The 19,488-nt window shown below is 54.8% G+C and overlaps 6 protein-coding genes across 6 annotated transcripts; 4 read left to right on the top strand and 2 right to left on the bottom strand.

The window, feature by feature from the left end:
- Positions 1-3,743: 3,743 nt before the first annotated feature.
- Positions 3,744-9,104, bottom strand: CTHT_0062140 (uncharacterized protein; the record flags this gene model as incomplete). The annotated part of the gene is made up of 3 exons (XM_006696467.1): positions 3,744-4,332; positions 4,431-8,644; positions 8,712-9,104. The coding sequence occupies 3 exons, from the start codon at positions 9,102-9,104 to the stop codon at positions 3,744-3,746; spliced, it is 5,196 nt and encodes a 1,731-aa protein (XP_006696530.1).
- Positions 9,105-9,834: 730 nt separating this feature from the next.
- CTHT_0062130 (flavin-containing monooxygenase-like protein) lies at positions 9,835-11,232 on the top strand (the record flags this gene model as incomplete). Its single annotated transcript, XM_006696466.1, has 1 exon — positions 9,835-11,232. The coding sequence occupies one exon, from the start codon at positions 9,835-9,837 to the stop codon at positions 11,230-11,232; it is 1,398 nt and encodes a 465-aa protein (XP_006696529.1).
- A 499-nt stretch (positions 11,233-11,731) lies between these two features.
- Positions 11,732-13,639, top strand: CTHT_0062120 (aromatic amino acid aminotransferase-like protein; the record flags this gene model as incomplete). Its single annotated transcript, XM_006696465.1, has 2 exons — positions 11,732-11,876; positions 11,934-13,639. 2 exons carry the CDS (start codon positions 11,732-11,734, stop codon positions 13,637-13,639), a joined length of 1,851 nt encoding a protein of 616 aa, XP_006696528.1.
- Positions 13,640-13,759: 120 nt separating this feature from the next.
- Positions 13,760-15,148, bottom strand: CTHT_0062110 (putative low-temperature viability protein; the record flags this gene model as incomplete). The annotated part of the gene is made up of 2 exons (XM_006696464.1): positions 13,760-15,077; positions 15,129-15,148. 2 exons carry the CDS (start codon positions 15,146-15,148, stop codon positions 13,760-13,762), a joined length of 1,338 nt encoding a protein of 445 aa, XP_006696527.1.
- Positions 15,149-15,682: 534 nt separating this feature from the next.
- On the top strand, positions 15,683-17,681 carry CTHT_0062100 (uncharacterized protein; the record flags this gene model as incomplete). Its single annotated transcript, XM_006696463.1, has 2 exons — positions 15,683-16,664; positions 16,720-17,681. The coding sequence occupies 2 exons, from the start codon at positions 15,683-15,685 to the stop codon at positions 17,679-17,681; spliced, it is 1,944 nt and encodes a 647-aa protein (XP_006696526.1).
- A 494-nt stretch (positions 17,682-18,175) lies between these two features.
- CTHT_0062090 (mitochondrial 54S ribosomal protein uL5m) lies at positions 18,176-19,469 on the top strand (the record flags this gene model as incomplete). The annotated part of the gene is made up of 5 exons (XM_006696462.1): positions 18,176-18,423; positions 18,481-19,076; positions 19,130-19,218; positions 19,276-19,290; positions 19,359-19,469. 5 exons carry the CDS (start codon positions 18,176-18,178, stop codon positions 19,467-19,469), a joined length of 1,059 nt encoding a protein of 352 aa, XP_006696525.1.
- Positions 19,470-19,488: the final 19 nt, after the last annotated feature.

Genomic DNA, 19,488 nt, shown 5'->3' with positions numbered 1-19,488 from the left:
GCCAGGACTTCCCCAGAATCCCTGACTCAATTCCCCAGCCTCATCAGGTACGCCACAGTGTTTCCCTTTCCTGAAGTCTGGTCGAGACCGCAGTTCTGGATGACGATCTGCCAGTGATTCCAAAACCGGCTGCTGCAAGAAGTAAGAGTAAGCATCCATTCAGCTGGATTTCCCCAGTCCGGCCGCCACTGGCAATCTCTTGTGTTTCTCGATGCAAAGCAGAGCGAAGGATTCCCCCAACCTCAAGATCCTACGAGATCTTGCATCGTAGTTCCGTAGCAACATTCTTTATTTTGGTTTTTTTTAAAAAAAAGGTATCCTGCAGCGGCAAAGGGAGTAAAAAAAATCAAGAACAAAAATATGCTCGGTCGATGCCAAGCACTTTTATCCTGAGATCGAAGTCCTCGTCCACCAAAACGCTCTGCCGGTGTGGATCTCGAGCTTCGGTGTCACAGCAGCTGGCCCAACCCTCACGCCCGGCCCCACTGGAGCACCGTCGTCGGTCTTCATCTTGCACATGCTGCTTGCTCCGCCGATGGTGCCACATCCTCCACACCCACGCCGCCGCCGACGGTGCCCCGGCTGTCGGGCTGTTCGGCTATCCTCCGGGGCATCCACCCCACACCCACAAGCTGTCCGCCCGTTGTCTTGTTCGCGTCCCCATTGTTATTGTTGGAAATTCCAAATTCTCCAAATTCCGAACATCGGACACCCCGCGGACTCGGAGGATCCCGGGAGCATATGATTCCCAGATCCTCAGACCTCAGCTTCTCCAGCCGGGGAAAAAAAATGACAGTGTGGATAGGTACACGACCAGGGAGTTCCTGGACGGGACTACGCAACTTGAGAGAATGGAGAGGCGTTGCGATCTCTTGACCGTGCAGCAAGACGACGATGAGTCGAAGACACGGTCAACAAAACACAAACCATGCACCTGGGCCTTTCCCCGGACCCCACAAAGACCACCAACCTGGGCCTGCCACAGAGCCAAGAATGGTCACCTGGGCCAGCCATCTTCTCCACACCAGCCACGAGGCGTCAAGACCCTCACACCGCCACTGGATTGCAAGCCAGGGCCCGGACGAGCGCTCACACACCCTGTCCAGCCCCAGCGAGCCTCAATTTGACTCCCCCAACGGCCTTGGCTTCTGGGCCCTGGGCTGTTCCGGCCCGCGTAGTGCGGGAATGCTCGCCCCGCCATCCCCGGATTCTGGGTTTGTGAGAGACAATCTCAGATCAGATCGATGAGAAGCCGCTGTTAGATACCATATGCCAGATCTTATCTTCATCCCGCGTGGCCTAGTGTTGGTGCCGTAGGGCGATCGATCTTATCTCTGGATTCTGTTCGCCGTTGCGTTGCTAGCAAGTTCATCTTAATCTCCAGATATAGTATGGAGTGTATCCTCCTCACATGTCGTGGATGAGAGGGGCTGCTCCTCCATCCACACCTCACGGAACTCTACCCCTCATTGTGACACCTACCTGTACGCAGGCAAACAACCGACGAACTCGTTCAATGGCTCCCAACAGGTGCTCGGGGGTTCATCATGCTTGGTCCCGATCCTGGCCAACATCCCGTTCTCATCCGAACCCATCCAACCGTCCATCATCACAAGCCAACGTCAGAAAGAGGCGAACCGTCTGAGTAAGCCTTTCACAAGCCTGCCTGCCTCCTCCTCACAGGATCTCACACTTCCGAGTGACGAGATTCTGGAGTGAGAGAGGGGCATCACACACCCACCTCCCGGTAAAATTAACCTCGGTCTATCTTCCTGAGGAACGTGAATGAGACGAGACGAGTATTGTACGGAATACACAAGCTGTGTATCGTACGACCGGGATGTATGTTCAACGGAGGGTAAGCGTAAGTAAAAGCAAGGGCATGACTCCAGGGAGGAACAAGCACGCGAGGAGAGAGAGTGTGTGCAGAGAAACGAAAAAAGACTAAGAAAGTGAAACGTGATGGATCGGGACGCGCAACACAGAAAATCCACATCTCCTCGGCAAAAGTATGTAACAAAAATTGGCTTTTTTTCGCCATTCCTTCGGTGACTCGGCGGTGGGTGGAGAGGGCCAAGCGCACACTGGACATTTAGACACAAGCACGCAAACATTCTCGGGCGTGCCGTGGGACGGGGTGGACGGTGGAGAGACCGCGGCTACAGATACACTACCGGCGGCTCTGCTGCTTCTTGGTATGCAATGGGTTGTGGATACATATGGGCGTGTCCATGCGTGTGAGTCAACGTAAACCCGGCTTGGCAGAGTTGGCATCATCGTAGACTCCATTCCCCCTTGTATGTAAGTCTTTTTGCAGCGCCTGCAAGTTGCAACTAGAGTTTCTCTTCTGTAATACTGTGTGGCAAGGGTAGAGTAAGCAAAACAACCAACAGCTCTCTCCGTTTGCCCGGGTAGAGGGGGAAAAAAAAGGATGAAAAATTGTTCATGGATGGAAGGAAAACAACAAGAGACCGTGGGATCTCTTTCGCCTTTGTTTCTCTCTCCTGAATCCTTCTTTTTTTCAAGGGGGGAGAGAGAGTAAAGCTTGGAGAGTGAGTCAGCTACGCAAATGTATTTAGTTTATCCGTCAAGGGAAGTGATTATGCCCTTCGGGTCCTCTGAGGAATTCCATCAAGCTGTTTCGTCGTCGATCATAGTTGAAAGTGGTTTCCATCAAATGGTCATACCTTGTTCCAACTCTGGGGAATCATGCATGTGCCGATATGTCAATGACTACACCACCATCTCAGCTATGGAACAAATATAATTTGTACCTACAAAAAAAATCTTCCAATTCAGCCTGGAAATCGTTGAGTATCGCAAAGGCTTTGGATAGGCTATTCTTAATGTTCGTCTCAATCTTATTCTCTGATATTTTTGTATCTATCTACCTAAGTGGTTCATCATCACTCTTGCGTCAATGAATCCGAACTGATCTTCGTCAACTCAGATCTCAGACATGTAGCATGTATTGTGTTTCGACTTCCTGCTGCTTTCGGCAAAAGGGTAAATGGTCAAGTGCAGGTTAAATTGGGTAGTTCAATTGACTTAGATTGGGTTGAAATGACGATGTGTCATAACTTTGGCTCGCCTAGAGCAGTGATCGACATCTATGTTGTTGTGTTGTCCTTGTTTAGCTGACCTCCTACTCGACAAAGCAACCGCCCCCAATATCAGCACTTTTCAGCACCATCACAGTGAACATAGGCTATAAAGTAAATAGCCAGATTCACTCAGCAAAAAAAAAAAAAAGCCCATGGATATAATTTCATTTTCCCATTCATTCCAATACCTAGGTAGGTAGTTAGATACTCATTACACCCCTGAAGCATCTCTTCACCCCAGTGCCAACCACGCCAGATCAGGCCAGAAATGTGGTTAACCAAGAGCAAGAATAAAACGCAAAGAAGTACCGGTACTTTTTTCATCCATGCATAAAAAAAAAACTCCAATTTTCTTATTTTACCCTTATTCCATCCATCATGCTTTGTATTGTTTATTTCCGATCCCATTCACCTGGTGTTTTAAACCATCTGACATCCCACTTGTCTCCTCCCATTGCAACCCCCACCACCACGCCACCTCATCACGACACTCTCACCCGTTACCCAAATATGCCCCAAAACCTCAATTCCCTCTTACTTCCCACTATTATTACCACTCCCCGCAGCCTCACCCAACCTTCGTCCCGCCCGCTCCAATCTACCCCTCGTGCCCTCGTCCAACCCCGCACCACCACCGCCTCAACATCCCCACAACTTCAACACAGCCCTGCCAGTCTTCGACGGGAGGTCCTCTGATCTGTGGCGCGCCGACCTCAACCTCTTCTGCCTTCCCCTTCCCTTCTGTTCCATGATCATTATTCCCGTGGAGGGTGCTAAACGAGGCCTCATCCCAAACAGCCCACCCCCTTCACCCGCACTCCTAACCCCCCACCCTCTCCCCCTCAGTCCCGTCACCACAAACCCCCTAAGCAGCACCACATCCCCCGTCTTAACCACCGGTAGACTGTCCTTATGCGCGCGATATATCTGCACCTCTACCACGTTGTTGGGGGCCACGGAGGGATCAGTCACCCAAAACGCCAGGAAGTACTCCCTCGGCCCGCCCTTTGCCCTAGTGGGCGGGGCCAAGGGAGGTGTGGTCACGACGGCCAGGAGGGAAAGGGCTTGTGATGCATGAGAGCGCAGGGATTTGAGGGGAGCGAAATCAGGATGGTGGGTTTGGAGGTGTTTTGTTATTTCTGTTTTAAGGGAGCCTGGGTTACTGCCGTCGGCGGTCTCGCGGCCGTGCTTAGAGGGCGAGGCAAGGGCTGCGCGGGCGAGGGCGACGCTGTCATCGGGGTTTTCGGGGGTTGGTGTTGTCTTCACAGAGGTGGTGTGGTCGGGGCTGAGGCAGCGAGCGCGGGTGACACGGGGGCTTGTCCCGACCGGCTCGGGGGCCCTTTTGAGGCGCCGAGGGGGGCCGTAGGCCGGGTGGCATCACCTGCTGCGGTTGGGGAAGAGGAGTGCGCTTCGGAAGAGCGGGCTGCGACGGCTTGGCGGGCGAGGTCAATGCTAAGATCGGGACTGGGAGATTTCTCGCGGGGTTGGGACTCGGAGGCAGTTGAGTATGATTCGAAGGAGCGCTGAGCTTCTTGGGTGAGCTGCTCGAAGATGGCGATCTCGTCGTCTAGCTCGTCTTCGTCGTATTCTGGGTGAAGTTGTGTAGCCTCGTCCTCTTCTGGCTCTTCGAATTCTTGTGTTTCGTCGTCCCCGTGATCAGCCTCGTCAACAGAAGCAGCCTCGTCTGAAGCCTCAGCGTGCGCGTCCTCATCGAGAGTGATGGGTGCTTGAGCGCTGGATCCGGGAGCTGGGCCAGCCTCCTGAGACTGTGTAGACTCATCTGCCGTCTCTTCAGCCTTCTGCGGGTCCTCCCTAGCCTTAGCCTGCGTAATATGGTCTTCAGCCTGTTGGGTAGGAGCACTCTCAACCTCGCCTGTGGCACCAGACTCTGGGTGTTGCTTGTCGGTCTGGGTTTCGACGCGCGCACTGTCTTCGGGCTTCGACTCGACCACCGAAGGTTCGAGTTGTTCGGGCACCAGCTCGCCCTCCTGTTGCCCTTGATGAACTTCCTGCATCTTCTCCCTAACAACCTGACTCTGTTCCGGTGGAGGAAAACCATCGGAGCCTTCCATTGCCTGGGCTTTCATCTCCTCCGCAGTAACCTCAGCCATAGGCTGTGTCAGTGTTTGCGTCTGTGTTTCGGTAGTCATCTCAACGTTTTCGCCAGACGCAGGTTGGACACCGACCTCCGGAGCATCCTCCATCCTCTCCTCTGCATTCCCCCCCACGATAGTTTCCTCCCCCTCCTGAGAAACCGCATCAACCATATCAACATCCTCCGCGCCCGTATGACTCTCATGCACGACCTCCATCTCGGACGCAGAATGGAACGATTGCGCATCCTCATCCATTTTTTCTTGCGTATCTGACCATGCATCGGCGTCGCCCATGTCTTCGTCTTCATCTTCGTGGGGTTTGAGGGGTTCAGTTTCCATCGGCATGGGTTGGATATCGGGGGATGAGGCAGAGGCGGCTTCGGCCATGATCTCGTCTTCTTCTTTGTCGGAGGGGCTTTGAGGTAAGTCAGGCTGAGTTGAGAATGCGGGCTGGGATTGGGTACTGTCCTCGGTGATGGACTCTCGTTTGGGGGCTTCAGTTTCGGGGGACTTGATCGCCTCATCTTCTGAGCGTTTGACAGTCGCGTCTTCGACGGCATTGTTCTCAGCAGCTTCAGGCTCGGAATGCTCGTCCTGTGTCTCTACGATCTCATGGACCTTGCTTTCAGCAGCCACACTTTCAACTTTCCCCCCTTCATCCTTTGCCCGTTTCTTGTCCAGAACTTGAACCTCACCCTCCTCCTCATCCTCAACCTCTTCAACCTCTCCGTCAACACTCTCAACCCCCTCACTCGCACTCTCTTCACTCTCTTCATCCTCAATCTCAATAATCTCCTTCGATTCCTCTCCAGAGCCTTCATCAGAACTCTCTTCCTCAGACCCTCCCTCCTCCTCCTCCTCCTCCTCCTCCTCCTCCTCTTCCTCCAGCAGTTCCGATTCCTGGCCATCGTCAGTCCTCTTAGAACCGACAGCAGACCCATCTTCAGCTGATTCTCCCTCCGAAGAAATCGATGCCTGGTACGAGGGCTGCTTGACAAACAACCCCTCATCGGAACTCTCACTCGTTGATGGCTCACTTCCCACAATCTCCACATCCCTATCCTCTTCGTCTTCCCTCTCCACAGACTGATACACCCTGCCCTCGACAGACTCAACCACCTTATCAGGAGACTCCTCCCTCGAACTAATATCCTCTTCAATTTCTGCGCGAGATCCTGTTGATCGACCGTCGCCCGGATGCGGAGCAAAGTCAATCACCTGCGTCCCTCCATACAGGCTGCTGGTGAGTCGACCTTTCTCATCCTCGACGAATTTGATGTCTTTTTGGGAGAGCTCAACAGGAGTAGGGGACTTTTGGCGTGCCGTTATGGCGGCAGTTTCTTTGGAGGGCTTCTCGGCCGCTTCAGCGGCGGCTGGGGAGCTTGAGACTGCCGCAGGTTCGGACTTTGGCTGTGTTGCTGAAGGAGCTTGCTGAGTAGTAGTAGTTGAGGGCTTCGCCGCCGGAGCTGGAGTCGGAGCCGGCTCTTCGTCTTCGGAATCTGAAAGAAGGCTGATGACGACAGGATCCTTAGGCTTCTGGGGGGCCGGCGGTTTCCTAGGCTGATACCGCCGCATATACCTATCATAATCCTCTTTGTCCTCCTCCTCCTCCTCCTCTTCTTCTTCTTCTTCTTCTTCTTCCTCATAGTCCGGATCCTCTTTCTTATTCTCCTCCTCGTCATCCTCGTCATCCTCAACCTCCTCATCTTCCTCCCCCCACTCATCTCCCTCTCCCTCCTCTTCATCGTCCTCCCACCTCTCCCCATCCTCATCATACATCTCCGGATTGCCATACCTTCCCTCCTCTTCTAACTCCGCCTCCTCTTCCTCCTCTGATAGTCCCTCATCATCATCCGACGGAACGGAATACATCCTCTGATCGTAGTCCCCCTCCTCAAGCTTCTCCCTGTAAGCTATCTCATCCTCTTCGGCCTCAGCATCCTTCTCATCATCGACCGCAGCATCTTCTTCCTCATCTTCCTCCTCTTCAACCTCTTCTTGCTTGTCATCATCCTCATCTGAGGAATCAGACAAAACAATAGGCGTCTTATTACTCCCCCCCTCTGGTACAGGAGTCTCATGCTTCGAAGACTCCTCCGCAGTTGCAGCAGGAAGTCCAGGTCCGTAACTAGCAAACCCAGCGGGGACATCGTGCGGGGAAATGGCGCTGGAATGGAGGGAAGGATGCCCGATATCGACGTGGGACCCTTCTACCAGAGCGCCGGGGCCGAAGTGCCCGCCTTCGGTGGGATTGTATTGCGGGGCTTGGGTGGCCATTTCCCAGTGGCCGTGGGCGAATTGTTCGATTACAGGGGGAATGGGTTGGTCGTGGGCGGGGACGGGGGGTTGAGTGTCGGAGGTGGTGAATGGGGGATGAATGGCATCCGTAGGGGCAGCTTGATCGAGGTAGGAGACGGGATAAGCTGCTTCGTGAGCGTAGCTGGTCGTAGTGGTCGCTTCATGTCCACGGCCCGTCGTAGCAACAGCTTCGTGTGAAGCAGATGCAGGGGCTTCATGCGGGACGTGGGAGAATCCGAAGCGGACCTGATCCGCAAGATTCACAGACGGAGCAACTTGGGCAGCGCTCGTGCCATAGATGCTTGTACCCAAATTAGAGGAGCCAAAAGTAGACGACTTGGGGGTTCCAAAGAGACTATCTGAGAACCCGCCAAGGCTCTTTGCCGATGGCAGATCGTGCTGCTGAGCCGAGTTTTGTTTATGTGGCTCTCCGATGCGAATTTGCAGGTCTGACTTCTGCTGGGGTGTAGAGACACCCTCTCGCTCCTTCTGAGGGCTTTCTGGCTCACGCGTAGGAGAACCAGCAGGCTGGGTTACCTGCCCAGAGGCAGCCGTAGGAGCAGGTTTTGGACCAGGCGTCTTCTCCATAGCCTCAGAAACCGCGGTTTCTTTAGGCAATGGCGTCGGCGACGGGGCTTCCTCTACATGGCCAACCTTCGCAACACCCGAAGTCTCCTCAACGTCAACAGTCTGACAACCCTCATCCATCATCAGCGGCCTACTCGGTGTCTGAGCAGCCCTCGTCTCAGACTCCTCATCCGTCATGACCTCATCAACAGGCGAAGCCGGCTCAGGCTCCGGACTGGGAGACTGACTGGCATAGCGCCAGGACGTACTCTCACGGGAAAACTTGGTTCTCTTGCGACCCCTCCCCTTGATGCCTCCATCCTCTTCGAATATGTCGAAGTCGCCTTCAAACAGAGCACCGTATGAGAGGCGAGCGCGTTTGAGGAAGGCTGGCGAAGGGTACTCGTTCGCGGGAAGGTCTGTGATCTGGCGAACGGCAGAGTGGACGAACGTGACCGGGTCGGCTTCTGGGGTAGCCGCTTTCTGTATCTCATTCGTTGGCTGTGGCTCTGGAGTGCCCTCTTCCTCGGAATGGTCGATGTTGAGACAGCGCTTCTCCCCCGACTCGCCGAAGGTGACCTATCGCAGTGTCAGCACGGAGTACGGAGTATAATGACAACGAATGCTCATAAGTGAGGTAACAGACCTGCAAAACAACCCTCCTTCTAAATCCCACCTGCCACCCAACACGCGACTCCAGTGGCCTCTTCAGCGATCTATCCTCGTCCCATTCCGTGCCCTCCAGTCCAATGACCACCTCATCAAAGGCGCCAACACCAAGCTCAGCCACAGCCCTAGCGCAGGGCCCGCTAAATTCAACGCGCACCTGCCCCTTATTCCGGCGCAAGCGGACGTCTGGCTCAGACAGTAGGAAGGCGACGGTCTTAGTGACGGAATTGAAGGGCCATGTGAGGGTAACCTGGCCGCGGACGGCACGAGTAGACTGGTCGGGCAGGTCGGGATTGAGCTGGGCGATGGGCGTAAGGGAGCGAGATGCTAGCTGCGCGGCGATGGGGTCGTCGCCGTCTGTTGATGCCATGGCAGACGGTGTGAATTTAGGTTGGGGGAATGGGAGGAGGCGCGGCTGTGAAAGATTGTTGTTGACTTGGCGCACGAGGTAATCCGTATTTAGGGAATTCTGGGCATTTGTGTGCGTAACTTGAACTCGAACTTGGCGGATTGCTTGCTCTGGGTTTCTTCTCTCTTGATTGGGGAAATTAGAAGTTGAGGCGGATTGACTAGGCAGCAATATGTAGCATTATGTGAGCTACTAAACGGGGGAAGTAATTCAAAGTTTCAACGTCTGGAGGTGGAAGCCATAAAGAGCTCCAAACGCAGAAGGCACATGCTGAGCTCCAGCTGAGATTCCGGCAGACGCGACGGTGGAGGCGCGCTCGCCAGGCGACGTGACAGTTGTAATGGGCTGTAATTACGTGCAACACTATAAAAAAGATCCGAGGCGAGGATATCTTCCAATGTTACGAGGTTACAATGACGATACGGTAACATCTTGTCTATCGATACACGTTACGCTATCTTATCAGTCAGTCCACTTACACCTGAGCCCTTGCCTCTTGCACCATTTGCCCCTCGCCGCGGGTCGCTCAATTCATATCGCGAGACTCGGGACGGGGAACTTCAGTGCCTGAATGCTTCTATTAATAATCCGCCATGGGATCGCCACAAGAATCCAGCCTCGAAATCTAATCCCCTTTTCGTCCCTCGTTCTCTCTTCAAAAGTTCAACTACGGTCCTCTCATTTTCTTACCATGGGCTCCTACGAAAAACATCCCTTCACCATCTCCAGCATAGCCGTCATCGGCGCCGGCCCCTGTGGTCTCGCTGCCGCCAAGTACCTCCTTGCCCAAAATGCCTTCCAAAAGATCGACATTTACGAACAGCAGCCCGAGGTCGGCGGGGTCTGGTACTACAGCCCATCCCCTCCTCAGACCCTCCCCGTCCCTCAAGTAAAACCAGATTGTCCTCCCGACCCGCCCCTCCCTCAAAACCCGCCCGTCTTCCCTTCGCCCATGTACGAGCTCCTGCACACCAATATCCCCCGAGGGCTGATGCGCTTCTCCGACCTGCCCATCCCCGAGCCTACACCTATTTATCCTAGGCGCGAGCACATCCAGGAGTATCTGGTTGAGTATTCGAAGGAGGTGCGGCATCTCATTCAGTTTTCTAGCCAGGTTGTTGATGTGCGGTTGCGGCGGGATGAGGGAGACGGTAAGGAGCGTTGGGATGTGGAAGTGTTGTCGTTGCAGACGAGCGAAAAGAGGACAACCACGTATGATGCCGTCGTTGTGGCGTCGGGTCACTATGCGACCATCTACATCCCCAACGTCCCTGGCATCACCGACTTCCACGCCGCTCACCCAGGCGTCATCACGCACTCCAAGCACTACCGCAACCCGACCCCTTTCACCGGCAAAAAGGTCGTGGTAGTAGGCAACGCGGCCTCCGGGCTCGACATCGCCTCCCAGATCAACACCGTCTGCCGCAAACCTGTTCTCCTCTCCGTCCAGCATCCGACCCCCGAACCCAGCCTTCAGTGGTGCGGCGCTGAAGAGGTGCCCGTCATCGAGGAGTTTTTACCTTCAGAGCGCGGCATCCGCTTCAGCAACGGCCGCGTCGAACACGACATCGACGCAGTCATCTTCGCCACAGGCTACCTCTACGCCTACCCCTTCCTTTCCTCCCTTACCAACCCCCCTATCGTGACAGACGGCCGGCGAGTGTGCGGTTTGTATCAACACATCTTCCGCATTGACCAGCCAACCCTAGCCTTCATCGGCCTACCGATCAAAGTGGTGCCCTTTCCCGTGGCAGAGAGCCAAGCGGCGCTGGTGGCGAGGACGTGGGCAAACCTTTTGCCGCTGCCGTCAGTGGAGGTGATGCGGAAGTGGGAAGAGGATGAGGAGAAAGCTAGGCAGGAGGGGAAGTTCCATGTTTGGGGGGAGGGGGAAGACTCGAGGTATATTAATGAGGTGTGGGAGGCTATTGAGAGGTCGGGAACGCCGGGGAAGAAGCCGCCGAGATGGAGTCCGGAGCAGGTTTGGCAGAGGACAGTTTATGGGAAGGCGAAGTTAGCGTTTGAGTTGGGCGGAAGGACTGCGACTAGTCTGGAAGAGCTGGGGTTTGTGTATCCGGGTGAGGGAGAGTGATATGTTTTTTTTTTCTTCTTTTTGGATTTTTTTTTTCGTTGCTTAGACACATGGAATCATTTCACCCACAGCTCGATACCCATGGATTAGATGCTCACCTACCTAGACCCATCATACCAATAAAGAATGATGAGATATCAGCATCCCGCAGAGTCGGCGTCATATCCCCGGATTGAAGCAACAGGAGATCGGCACAACCCCTGTTCGCCGAGCCGACCGGCCCGGAGCCAATCCCAGCGCGGTTAGCCTGGTTGATGACACTCGTGCCGGCCGTTATCACTTATCATGCCGACGTCCAGTTGCCGATTTCTAATCACCTTCCTCTTCCATACGTCAACATTGAACACGCATGCTGGAATAGAAACAGCACGAAAAAAAAGGTCGTCATAGCACAAGGTTGTTGAGAGCTACTATCAGCAAACCAATCATCATAGCTGGATAAACATTAGCCTAGACTGTAAACTCGGAAAGGAAAGATTCTCAACAGCCAACAAACACCATGACTTCCCATACCGACTCCGACCTCCCCCCGCCCGTCGACCTCAGCCATCACTTCTCCTCCATCACCAAGCGCCGCGCCCCCAGCGAAATCAAAGATGCTTACAAATTCTTTTCCATCCCGGGCATTTTGAACATCGCTGGCGGTGAGTTTCCCATTTTCTTTCCCATCTCAGCGTTACTAGTACTAACTTGCCCCCAAGGTCTCCCCAACCCCTCCTACTTCCCCTTCGACACCCTGGAAGCCCAGGCCGCGAAGCCCACCCGCTTTACTCCTCCTTCTTCCTCAAATTCTTCCCCTGTACATATCACGCTGCCGACGTCAGCCCCTCCGAAGGACGGAGACCCGACTAAGCGGATCGATGTCTCCACCGCCCTTCAGTACGGTACTCCCGAAGGTTACCCCCCTCTACTAGGTTGGATCCGAGATTTTACTCGCAAGCACCTACATCCCTCCGCGCCCTACCAAGGTGGGCCGGATGTGATTCTGACGTGTGGTTCCACCGACGGGTTCGCTAAGGTCCTTTCCCTCTTGATCGACCCCTGGACGGAGGGTAAAGATGATTATAGGGACAGGCCGGGACTGTTGGTGGAAGAATTTACCTATGGCAACGTGCTTGCACAAGCCCGTCCGTTGGGAGTTAACATCGTTCCTGTCAAAGCAGATCAACAAGGGTTGGTGGCGTACGGGGAAGGGGGGTTGGAGAGTGTCTTGGGAGGTTGGGATGCCAGCAAGGGGAGAAGGCCGAATGTGCTTTACACCGTGTCATTGGGGGGGAATCCGACGGGGACGGTTGTGGGGATGGAGAGGAGGAAGGAGGTGTATGAGGTTTGCAGGAGGTGGGACGTGGTTGTTGTGGAGGATGAGCCTTACTGGTTTTTGCAGTTTCCCAATGCCCAGAAGGAACAGGCTAGAGGGAGGGGGTTGGCTGTGCCAAAGGGGGCAGAAGAGAATGTTTCTAAAAAGCCGTCGTCGGGGGATTGGTTCTTGGAGTCGCTGACGCCGAGCTACATGTCAATCGACACGGATGGGAGGGTGATCAGGTTGGACACCTTCTCCAAAACTGTCGCTCCAGGCTGCCGTCTAGGTTGGGTCACGGCTCAACCAGCTATCATTGAACGGCTACAGCGCATTACCGAGGCAACGACGCAACAGCCGTCGGGGTTTGTGCAGGGTCTGGTAGCGGAGCTCTTGATCGGGCAGCAGGGTAACAAACAGCAGTCGTCCAAACCAGGCTGGTTCTGGGCCAGCAGCAGGAGGAATGCAAGTGATGAGAAAGCTTGGGACTTCTCAGGCTTCATCCACTGGCTCTCCGGCCTGCGCGAGGCGTACGAATCGCGCATGTTGCGTATGTGTCGGGCGCTGGACCGAGACAACTATCTGCTCAACACCTCCCCTGGGCCCTCTCCCTCCGCCACAGTCCAAGTCCCCTCCCCTGACGATGACTTCCTCCTCGTCACCAAATCCCCCCTCTACACATTTACCTATCCCGCTGGAGGCATGTTCATCTGGCTTCGCCTCAACTTCCCCACCCATCCCTTATACTCCATCCCCCCTCCCCCGCGTACTCTTCCCCCCGATCTAACCCCCCACCAACTCCTCTCCTCGGCGCTAATGATCTACCTCACGCGGAAGCCCTACCGTGTCCTGGCCGCACCAGGGAGCATGTTTGCTGCGACAGAAGAGATACGGAGGGAGGAAGGTTGGAAGTGGTTTAGGCTGTGTTTTGCGGCTGTTGATGAGGACAAGGTGGAGGAGGCGGGGAGACGGTTTGCGGAGGGGGTGAGGGGGTTTTGGAGGGTGCGAGATTGGAAGATTGTTAAGAAACTGGTGACGGAGGGGGCTGATGGGGATAGTGTTGATGGGGAGCAGGTTTGGAATATAGGGGCATTTGGGATGGGGTGTTGAGATAGGGGTTTGTTGGGTCATGGTATATACGCAAGGCAATGTGATGAGATGCTGGTGAAAAGTTAGATTACGAACAACAACAAACATGGTATCAAGACTGCTCTACCTCTCCCCTCCCTCCTACACCCTAGCCTTCCCCTTCCCCTTCCCCAAATACTTTGCCGGGATCCTCGGCGGTCCCAACTCCCTCCTAATCTCATCAAACTGTTCCACGCCACTCAGCTTCCCCTTCTTAACCCGCTTCTTCCCCGCCATTTGGTAATTGTCCAAGAATTCGTCCAATAGCCCATCAAAGTCCTGCCTCGTCGGCCCCTGCACCGTCGACGCCGTCGACACTGCCGACATCGACGCCATCTCGTCGTACTCGGCGTTGTATTCCTCCTCCAGCTTCTCGAAGCGCGCGTCGAGAATGCTGAGCTGTTCCGTGCGGAGAAGAGAGGACGAGGTCATGGAGTAGGTCGAAGGGTTGGTTAAAGCGCCCTTGCGGTGCTTGCGCCGGCCGCCGTTGGTCGTGACAGTCCAGATGGAGGATTGGATTTCCGAGGGGGCGGCGCGGGCTTTGGCAGATTTGCGTTCGGCGGCTTTTTGGTCGGATTTGAATTTTTTGAATTCTTCCATCCAGGCATCGGAGGTTGCTTCGGGGGGTACCTCCCCTTCAGCTGTGTCACCTGATGTCTGTTGACCGGGTTTTGTGTCTGAAGCGGGTTGTGCGTCTCCGTCGCCAGTCTGTGCTGGTTCAGGCTTCTTCTCTGCCTTCACCGTCCGATCAGACTCCCACCCCTCATCCTCCTCAAAATCGTCAAACGTCTCCTCAAACTCATCCTGACTCAACTCCCTCGCATCCTTTGCCAACTCCTGAAAAATTTCCTCCCCTCCTTCCTCATCCACATACGCATCATCTTCCAACGCCTGCAGAACTTCCCTCAACCTCGGATCCATATCCGGCTGGAAGCCCGCAATCTCATCTGGCACGTCCTGCTGGGCTTGATAGCTCACATGCTGCAAATTTTTGTTGGGCAAAATCTCTGGATCCAGCAGCTCCTCGCTCTTATTCTTCAGATCCAGCTGTCTCAATGCCTCCTCCAGACTCTGTTTCTGCTTTCCCCCCTTCTTCCCCCGGTTAATCACGGGATTAGCTTCAATAAACACAGCCTCCCCTTCGCCGGTCCCAATTTCGCGAAGGTGCTGCATGTAATCGTACTCCGTGTCGTCGAAGAAGATGCCGTAGTTGGCGGCCTCGCCCTCATTGGCGCGGACGCTGCGCACATCGTCGCCTAGCTCGCTGGCTAATTCGCTGAGGGTTTTTCCCTTGCCCTTGCCTTTGCTGTTTGGGGGCTGGGTCGGGTTAAGCACCATTTGTGGTGCATTCTCGTCGTGGATGAGGGGATCATTTTGAGGGCGGTAGACGAGTTGGAAGTGGGTGGCTGTTTTTTTGTCACTGAGCAACGTTAGCAGAAGTAGTAAAACTAGAGATTATGGGAGAACGTACATCCACTTTCCCTTAGCCATGTTGAGTGTATGAAGGGACGATGTTAAGGACGAATTGGGTGATGGAGAGTCAAGTAATGGAAAGGAAGCAGTTGATGTTCTTAAGAGTACGGCAGTCCCGCGCGGTGCAACCGTCAAATCAGGCGCACAGGAAATTTTAGGTGGGGTAATTGAGCTTATCTTATCGATAACAACAACGGCCTGGGCAACAACATGTGCATGTGCACTGTCAACGGTAACAAAGTGAGCGCCATTGAGCGAGCAGTATATTTTGTCTAGATATCTTGGAGACCCTGTATTTTAAATTCTTGTATTTGAAAAAGTACCCTATCATTTTTCTCTCAATTCGTACATATGATTTGTTTTTATGCCAACTGATTTTGATGGAAGTTGACAGCCCCTGCTAGCATTCGTGCTTATCAATCACAAATTTGCCCCTCTATCTCGACCGTTACAAATCAACCCCCGCCTGCTCTTCAACCCATCAACGGCGCTGTCTGCAGGGCCGTACGACAGAATCAATTCCCCAAATTTTGCAGAGAAAGCATCGCCACCATGGTCTTGGCCAAATCCAAAAAAACCGTCGGTCTGGGTAACCAGCTGATGAAAGACCGGTTCGGCAAAGGCAAGGGCGCCGACCGTAAGAAAGTCTCGGCCGTCACCCGCATCGACCACACCACGGGCCAGGAATACATCACCAATGACCGCGAGGAGGCCGCCTGGGTCAAGATGCGCTCCATCACGGAGCAGGACGCGCTCGACGAGTTCCTGGCGACGGCCGAGCTAGCTGGCACAGATTTTGCCGCGGAGAAGATGAACAACGTCAAGATTATTCATACCGACCAGCGCAATCCTTACCTGCTGTCGGCTGCCGAGGAGAGGGCGGTCTTGGGTAAGCAGAAGGAGCATAAGGGCCGGCTGACGGTGCCCAGGCGGCCGAAGTGGGATGCGACGACTACGGCGGAGGAGTTAGATCGGCTGGAGAGGCAGAGCTTTTTGGAGTGGAGGAAGGGATTAGCAGAGCTGCAGGAGACGCATGATTTGCTGATGACGCCGTTTGAGCGGAATTTGGAGGTGTGGCGGCAGTTGTGGCGGGTTATTGAACGGTCGGATGTGGTTGTGCAGATTGTGGACGCGAGGAATCCGCTGATGTTCCGGTCGGAAGATCTGGAGGAGTATGTGAAGGATGTTGATCCGAAGAAGCAGAATTTGCTGCTGATCAATAAGGCGGATATGATGACGTACAAGCAGCGAAAGGCTTGGGCGAAATATCTTAAAGGGGCGGGCATTGCGTACCGGTTCTTTTCAGCCCAGCTGGCGAAGGAGTCGTTGGAGGCTCAGGAGAGCGAGGAGGAAAGCGAGGGTGGTCCCAGCAAGGCTGCGGCCCAGAAGGAGGAGGAGAAGGTCGAAACGGGGGCTGAGGAGACCTCCACGGAAGCTAGCGCTGAAAAGCTCCACGATGACGAAGAGGACACCAAGATCTTGACTGTCAACGAGCTGGAAGAAATGCTTCTCCAATACGCTCCCGAGGACGCAGGTCAGTAAACCCCCTCCCCCCGGTACTATCTACATTCCCATACTAATACCAGCAGGCCCCGACCGCAAACTCCAAGTCGGTTTAGTCGGTTACCCCAACGTAGGCAAATCCTCCACCATCAACGCGCTCGTCGGCGCCAACAAAGTCTCCGTGTCCTCGACTCCCGGCAAGACCAAACACTTCCAAACCATCCACCTCAGCGACAAGGTCGTTTTGTGCGATTGTCCGGGTCTCGTCTTCCCCAACTTCGCCAGCACCAAGGCCGAGCTCGTTTGCAATGGTGTGCTGCCCATCGACCAGCTGCGCGAGTATACCGGCCCAGCCGCTCTCGTCGCGCAACGGATCCCGAAGGCTTACCTCGAGGCTGTGTACGGCATTCAGATACGCACCCGGCCTCTCGAAGAAGGTGGCACGGGAATTCCGACGGGCGAGGAGCTACTCAGTGCGTATGCCCGACGCAGGGGGTTCATGACGCAGGGATTAGGCCAGCCCGATCAGTCGCGTGCTGCGCGGTATATTCTCAAAGACTATGTCAACGGCAAGCTGGTCTGGGTTCAGCCTCCCCCCGGAGGCCCCGATCCGACCGAGTTCAACCGCGAGCTGTACGACTTGTCCAAACTCCCCGTTAAGCGGAAGGCCGCTGCTGCAGCCGTTACTTCCGCTGTGCAAGATCTCGCTCTCGACGATGACGACGCTACCTCTACCCTAGGTGACATGATTCCTTTGCCAGCAGCGGGAAGCAGTAAGGCCGAGAGGCTGGACAAGGCGTTCTTCAAGACGGCGCAGGGGAATGCCGGGCACATGTCCATGCCGTTTAACTATCTGTATTCGCAGCAGGGGTCGGCGCAGGCGGTGGCGGGGAGCAAACAGCTGAGTGGGAGGAAGTTGCGGACGATGATTGCATTGGAGAAGGGCGTTGATCCAAGCGACGTGCAGATGGCGACGGGGAAGAAGCATTTTAAGGGGCGGGGCCCGAAGGGGAGGAAGAAGGGGGGAAGGGCGGAGGATGATGATTAGTAGACCGGGGAAGAATAGGGTCTTGTTATGGGTATAACATGGTCATATGTCTGTATAGCCCCGGCGGCTGTTAAAAGTTGTAGATGAGTATCCATTGCTCTTTGTTGTTTCTTCGCCTGGGGTCGTATATCACTCTGGGGAGAATAAGGGTTGCTTGGTGTAATTTCCTGATCTATATGAACTCCACAAGAAAACAGAAACAGTAAGAATATTCTATTTCCTGTCTCATTTTTTTAAACAGAAAGCTATTGCATTTCGAGGTTTAAACCCCAAGGTAATCTGTCTTGTGCTGACTATTTGGGGGTCCCTTGGGGGATGCAAGCGCTACAGCCAACCCTAACCCGTATCGCGGGGTAGTCTCTTGGCCAGAAAAATTGCCCGACACCACTTGCGACGACCTTGAGCCGCGCTTTTGGCCGGAGCCGGGAGTCGCTCACTCTGTCGTCCAAGTCAATCTCTCTCTCTCTTTTTGCCGACCCCGTCGCACCGTAGCCATGGCGAGCCTCCGCGGGTTATCACGACCGGTTCGCAGCCTTCCGCTCGCTCAATTAGCCCGCCAAACTGCCGGTGGTCTCAGGTCAAGACGATGCGTCTCGTCGCAGGCCGCCGAGGCTGCCGCTCCTGTGTTGAATGAGCTCGAGCAGACATCGTTGGATGTGCCGGAGCTCAGTCATGAGGAGAAGCTGCAGTATCGCCCATGGAAGCGCGCGAAGGACCGCAAGATGAGGCTCCCTGCACAGAGGTAGAGCCGCCATACTCATTCGAAATCTGCCCTAGATATGCTGACCGCGCTCCTTAGATACCAGTACCACCCCCCCAAGTATTACCGCGGTCCTCTGCATCCGGTTCAAGTCCCTCCCTCCTCGGACCCCATCGCCCGCGATTTCGTCCCCGGTCCCTTCAACAACCCGCGCCTGCGACAGACCTACTATAGCACCGTTGCCTCGGACATCATGACGCTCACCTATATGCACGTCCCCCCCGGCACCCCCGAAAAAGATTACTCCCAGCGCCTGCGCAGCTGGGACGACTCCTCGCCCTACCACAAGAATCGTCCCCTTCGCGGGCCCCGCGGCGGCTCAGCCCTGCCCCTGATTGAACGCCCCATCACGTTCAATAACATCCCGCGCATCGAGGAGATCACCATTGCGACGTACGTGCCCGAGGCGATCCAGGAGCCTGATTACCTGCTTGTGGCGCGGACGATGCTACTGGCACTGACAGGGACGACACCCGAAATTACGAAGACCAAGAGTAACGTGGTGCAGTGGCGGATTCAGAAGGGGAAGAAGGCGGGCGTGAAGACGACGCTCACGGGGAATGCGGCGTATGAGTTTCTGGATCGGTGTATTCATTTGGTGTTTCCAAGGATTAAGGATTGGGAGGGAATTAATGGTAAGTGAAGATCTGAGAAGAAAAAGGGAAGATGTGGACTGACAATGGGATAGCTTCGACGGGCGATGGCTCGGGCAATCTGGCCTGGGGTTTTGATCCCGAGCAGATGAAGCTCTTCCCGGAGATTGAGGTTAACTATTGGGTAAGCATCCTGTGTCTACAGTAATGGAAGAGAGAGCACGGCTAACTTTTACTCTAGCTGTATCCTCCAAAGGTAATGATCTCCACATATCCGGCTTCCTGCTCAAATGTTTGTTGGAGACAGAACTAATGTGACCGCAGATGCTCCCCGGCTGCCGCGTTTTCGTCAAGACGACGGCGACTTCGGATAGACAGGCAAGGCTGCTGCTGCAGGCTATGGGCCTGCCGTTTACCGGCAAAATCCGTGACTAGAAGGCTGCCTTGATTTATT

The sequence above is a fragment of the Thermochaetoides thermophila genome (assembly GCF_000221225.1).
Source record: "Thermochaetoides thermophila DSM 1495 unplaced genomic scaffold scf7180000011821, whole genome shotgun sequence".
Taxonomy (NCBI): domain Eukaryota; kingdom Fungi; phylum Ascomycota; class Sordariomycetes; order Sordariales; family Chaetomiaceae; genus Thermochaetoides; species Thermochaetoides thermophila.
This window is presented reverse-complemented; position numbering and strand designations above follow the sequence as displayed.